Source organism: Ursus arctos, unplaced genomic scaffold, assembly GCF_023065955.2.
Source record: "Ursus arctos isolate Adak ecotype North America unplaced genomic scaffold, UrsArc2.0 scaffold_10, whole genome shotgun sequence".
NCBI classification, from domain to species: Eukaryota; Metazoa; Chordata; class Mammalia; order Carnivora; family Ursidae; genus Ursus; species Ursus arctos.
Window position 1 is genome coordinate 9,744,736 of NW_026622764.1, and position 6,000 is coordinate 9,750,735.

A 6,000-nucleotide genomic window follows, 5' to 3' on the forward strand; every position below is an offset into this window, starting at 1 on the left:
TTTTCATGAGTCACAGTACTAACCAAAGCTCCCACGTTCAAACCCCTTCATGGCTCCGATAAGCACAGACTTCACATTCAGGTTCAGAGCTCTCAACAGCGTGTCCAGCTGTGACTACTTTCCCCACAGCCCTAAGATCCAGCCAAGCCAAACCTAGAATACTTCACTGGTCCCCAAACACACCCACCACATGCCTTTCTGCCTCTAAACCACCGCTTGGACTTTTCTTCCCTCAGAATTCCAAAAGTCCACGTTTTAGACTAAAAACCTCCCATGCACAAAGATTTATGTCAAAGGCCACCTCTTTCTCAAGAACTTTAACTACAGTATTTAACTCCTGCCTCAATGAAACTCTCATAGAAATTTGCAGGAGTGATATTCTGCATTGCAGTATAAGTATTTGGTATTTTCATCTCCCCCCTCAATGGGAAGTTGTTACAGTTTCCTCATCTTTATATCGCCTTCAACAGCAGAAGGTCTAGTAAACATACAGCACCTCACGAGTATTTGCTAAGGTCAATTCAATTAGCTCTTCCTAGTCACTAAAACTGAAACTCTTTTAAGTGATATATTTCAAAAGAGATTAGAAAAGATTTTGAAAAAACACAATATTTTATTTAAGCATAATCACCCTGTTCAGGGAGTTATTCAGGGATGCCTTGAAATATTAGCTGAAAGTCTGTTTTTATGAAACCAAACATTTTACTCTTCTCAAAGAAATATTCCACCCAAACTAGTTTACTTCTCATTTGACCACCCACCACACAGGAATAATCTCTGGGCCAGACCTTTACACTATAGAGTCCAAGGAAGATTCATGTGCCATGAGCAAGTGGATACTGGATTGTACATTAGTTATACATTAATATAAACGTAATCACTTTTAGGGTCAAACTAAAGTAAGTATCTTTCTTATGATTCACAGTATAAGAATCCCAACGGACTTAACTTTAAAAGGGCATGGTGTATGTAATACAGCTGCTCTGAGGCTACGCCAAAATAGCTATCCTCGCTCGACCTTTTGAGCTTTGGATCGATAACAGGCCCAGGCTACATTAAGACAACTAAATTGCTCTCACTGCGTCAAATGTCCAACAAATACAAAGCCAGGCTATCCATCCATCCATCCATCCATCTGGCCAGACTAGCTCACCTTTGTGCATCACTGTTATAGTATTATGTTATATGCCTATACACATATTTATATGTATTGAACATTTTGTGCAAAACACTATTCTAAGTGTTTTACATGTGTCAAAGCTCACAACAATCCCGTAAGGTAGGTATTGCTGTTATTCCCATTTTACAGATGAAGAAATCAAGGCTCAGAAAGTTTAAGTAATTGCCCGAGTTCACACAGCTGTTAAGTGGTGGGGCTGGGATTTGAACTCCTGGAAACTTTCCCCCAGAGCCCAGAGTATTCACCACTCTATGATACACTCTCAGAGAAGGATTTCGTTTTCCTCAAAGAGGAAATTTGCCACACAAATTTGCCAAACCCTGGTTGGAACCCATGGTGTTGTCCTTTTACTAACCATTGTCTCTGAAAGTTACTCTATTTCTAGAAAGCACCACAGAGGTAAAGGCCCAGGTGCACATAAAAACATAAAAGACAACTTGCTGTTTCTATCTTACTAACTACAACATAGGAACCTCTTCTTGAAGACGGAATTGAAGTGCAGAACAAGTAAGCAAGTTGGCGAGGCAGCCCACTGACATGCTGTGTGTAAAGATCTCACTGGCCTGGCCAATGTCCCCAGAGCATTTGCAGGGGCAGGGCCTGCACCGGGCCCGGTAGAGCAGGCCTCGGCGGCCATCAGTCACAAAGAGGAGAATGGAAAATGAACACCATTATTTCATTCAGCCTTGAAATACAGAGAAGCATTTTGCCTTCCACGGGAATGTGGACATATGCAAACAAAACCATGCATGACTCAGTGCTGCATTTGTATCAGGGAGGAAAGAATGCAGTGACTAAGATGTTAGGGGTAAACAACAATCACTTTTCCTGGGAGATCAACCAGAACGTGATAGGCCATATAGCTTTCTCTCTGCAGAACTTTACAGTGAAGGACCCAGATGTGCTTCGTCAACGGGGAACTTTTATCCAATGGCGCCCATACCTACTTTCACCAGCTGAAGACTCCGCCTTACCTCTTACTTTTCCAATGAACGAACGATTCAAAAACACCTTGAAAAAAATGCGTTCAGAACTCGTGATATTGAAGAGACCCTGCCAGAGGCAGTACAAGCCAGAGAAGCCAGGTAACAGTCAAATTGGGAAGGAAATATTAGACAATACTTAGCTTTCATTCCAAAGGGCTGCCCTTAATAATCCTGCAGCCTGTGGGATGGACAACATTAAAATTACGAGCTGTGGCGTTCAGTATTTTTAAAGGGTTGAGCCCCAGCCTTTACAGGGTAAACAAACCACGGAGAAGCCCTGGTGCCCCTCCAAATCCCTGACATGACTACTTTCCCCTGCCACGCAGTGTGTATGTTAAATACTCTCACTACGCATTTCTGGGCCCAGGTGCCAGGAAAACACCATTTTGCTATAAACTCATTCTTTACCTCTGCTAGTGTTCGACTCTTATTCTGAACGACATCGTGGGTAAAATAAGTTGTGGTCCCCCCCCCCCCACCCAATGCACACACACAAATTTGCCAAACCCTGGTTGGAACCCATGGTGTTGTCTTTTTCCTAACCAAGCGCCTCTATCATTCACAGTGACCCAACTGAAGTTCTGGCCTTAGGTAAATGGCATGTTCCTGTGAAACTGGTATAAACGAGGGGTGTTCTCTACAAAGAAATCTCTTGACCCATTCCAATATCACAACCTGAATCACTCCTTAAAAATGCACAAGAGAAATGAATTTATTTTTACTCCAGCCTTACAAAATACCAAGTTTCACTGCAGCTGCAAAACTCAAGCAGCTAAATCAATACAAAAGCAATGGTTTCTAAGTAAGTACGGATCTGCTTATTTCTTCCTTATCACTTTCTGATACGCACTTCTATCCGTGAACTACATCCTAAGAAGGCAATCAGAGTTCAAAGACGCAACCTGCCCCCCCTGGAATTTGGGAAGATAATATTCTCCTGCTTTTCCTTGGTAAAAAACAAAACAAAACAAAAACAAAAACAAAAAAACCCACACACACAGGCTTATGTTCTGCAAATATGATTAACATTCCTGATTGGAGCAAAGGAGCCCACCAGATTCACTCCCTTTGTGAGGAAGTTGGGAGGTTTAATCTGTAATAAGCAAAGTTATAATGAAGCGAATGAATCTTACCAATATTATTTCCACTTAAGTTTGGACCCTTGGGCGGAGGAAAGTATTGCAACACGTGATTCCAGAGTGGAGGAGCATTAGGAAGACCTGCGCGAGGGTAGTCACTTCCCAGAGGGCTCTCCCCGGGAAGTGGCAGAAACGCCCGCGGGGAGTGCGCCCCCCCCCCCCGACCCCGCGGTGCGCCGGCTGCCCCTTACCTGCGCAGGTTCTCCCGTCGTAGGTCTCGCACACCCACTCGTGGCACTCGCACAGGGGCCCGAAGTACACACCGGGCTCGTTCACGTGACAAATGCAGACCCCGCAGTCGCACCGGCCGCGGCCGTGGCACAGAGCGCCCCCTGGGGGCTGCCCGGGCGCCCGGCACCGGCGCTCCGACTCAGCCCGGGACAGCCTGCACGCGGCTCCAGTCCCGCTTCTGCAAGGGCGACAAACCACAGCAGGGTCACCACGGTCAAGAGGACGCACTGCCCCATTTACTCTGAGCCCCCTTTTCCCCCAGTGCCCACCCGTATGGCGACGTTCAGCTTCACAGGAAGGAAGTTTGCGGTTCCACATTTCTCTGGGAGCCACCCATGGACCACCACAAGAAAAATGGCCATGACCCAAAATGTCTGAGAGGTGACCTGCACAACGAGGAATAGAACCGCCTTCCAGGTGGACAGAGGTGATCCAGCCCTGCCTCTTGGTGGCTTGCCACTGAATCTTATATGCACATTTAGATTAAATGCAAATGAATGCAAAGTATGACATTTGGCTGACTTTTCAGTACTCTTTAAAAAGTCCCATTGCTAGCTGATGGCCAGGGACAGCCGTTTTATGAAAAAGAAGAGATGAATATGTAGGAAGAATTCTATATGTTAGAAGAGTCTAGGGCATAATATTTTCAGTTGCATTGAGCGTGCTTATAAACTATACTTTTAAAAAGTTTAGCTCTTGTTATGTGTCTCAAAGTCTCGTTCAAAATGCAATACAATAATGTAATACAGACCCTGTGAAATAACTCTGCCTTACAGGGAATGAGCACACCCAGGTACACATAGGATTACCTTAGTCTCATGGCATTAGTTTCTCCTGGTAGGTATTAAAATAGGAGGAAATTATATATTTATATGTATTCGCGGTAATTTTCCGAAGGAAAAGTAAAAGGACAAACACGAAGCAACACACAGGGCACATAGAAGGAAAGGAATCGGAACAGGTTGAAAACAGTTTATCCTGGGTCCAACTTTCTAACTGCTCTTGGCTTAGGGCAGTCATCCTGCAAACTTGAGCCCTGCCACGCAAAGCAGGGCAGGTTCCTCTCAAGGAATAACAAACCAAACTTACCTCAGAGAGGGCGAGAAGCTCTGAGGAACAGCTGACAGCCCCGCGAAGAGAAGGGAGGACGCCAGCAGCAAGAAGTTCTTGAAGCCCGCGGGACTCATGCTGAGCTCCTGGGCGGTGCGGCGAGCTGCGCTCCTGCTGGGTGGGGCTCGTGGTGCGGGGGAGGGGGAGGCCTCGGCAGGGAGAGGTGCCACCCGCAGGCCGCCTGCAGACGGACACACGGACACCAGGGCGTGCAGGTCGGGCCTCTACCCGGAGCCCCGAGTGCTTTGATGAGCTGTCTGCGAGGATTTGGGCAGCGGCACGGCTCTGGGCGGGGTGCTGGTACCAAACCCCTCAAGTGCAGACTCTAGGCAGGGAAGTAATTAGAAACAGTTGTACAAGCAGATGGTTTATTTTGACATTAAAAAAAAAATGTCCTGTTCACAGATTTGGGAAAATCGTCTCTTTCTTCAAGTGCAGGCCCCACAAATATTTGACAAGAGAATATTTGGGCTGGTTGATATTAAAGAAACAGATAAAGTAGTCCCCTAGATGTGAAGGGGAAAGGGGCAGCTGGTGACGTCAGCGTGAGCACTTGGGTGGGGAATTACTTTCACCAGAGGCTTTTTAAGAAGGTGTACTACTTGGGGTATGAGTGGGGGGGGGGGGGCAAGCGCAATGGATAAATACAACGTTTTCTTGTACTTTTTATTCTCTGTTTTAAATGATGGATCTTTCACTTCTTAAGCCTTTAAAAAGTATGTCATGTTCCTGGCTGTTTGGGCCAGTAGTTTATCACACCACATTTTTTTCTTGTCTTGGATGGTTCAAATTGTAGTTGTCCCAGATTCACCCCAATCTCCCCCATGAACAGAGTAGGAAGAGACAAAATAAAATGTCTGATTATGGTGTCACTGATTAAGCACCTACTCTGTGCCCATCCCTTAGTATATTTTATCTCTAATTTTAACAATAACCACACATTCATTTACTCATTTGGCAAACACATCTATCAGGAGCCAGGCCGTGTGCCAGATAGAGAGAACTCAACTAGAGAATTCAAGAGACTTGATCGCTGCTCTTGGAAGCCAGGGGCCAGTGGACATCCATCAAAAACACAGATACAAAAGGACAAAGTGCAGAGAAAGAGGAATGCAGTTACGTCCACATTAGCTGGAGGGGCCTGAACTCCCCAAGATGGTGGCATTTGAGCTAAAGGATGAGCGATGAAGAGGAGTAATTAGGGCGGATATGGGGAAGGGGTGGAAGAGAATAGGAAAACATTCTTATTCCCATGATAAAGATCAAGAAACCAAGGACAAAGAATGACCTCTTGCTCAAAAGTGACTGCCTTGCTCAGATTCATGTAGGAAGTTACAGTGGGGGTTCAGCTGAA

At 45.6% G+C, this 6,000-nt stretch overlaps 1 protein-coding gene across 1 annotated transcript in view; it reads right to left on the bottom strand.

Moving 5' to 3' along the window:
- Positions 1-4,955, bottom strand: part of ITGBL1 (integrin subunit beta like 1) — a 201,851-nt gene extending 196,896 nt beyond the window's left edge. The window contains exons 1-2 of the mRNA XM_026493565.4: positions 4,626-4,955; positions 3,497-3,714 (exon numbers count right to left, since the gene is read on the bottom strand). Of these exons, the coding sequence (XP_026349350.1) occupies positions 3,497-3,714; positions 4,626-4,723 (316 nt within the window). The 5' untranslated portion in view covers positions 4,724-4,955. The remainder of the gene's footprint in view (positions 1-3,496; positions 3,715-4,625) is intronic.
- Between the last annotated feature and the right edge of the window lie 1,045 nt (positions 4,956-6,000).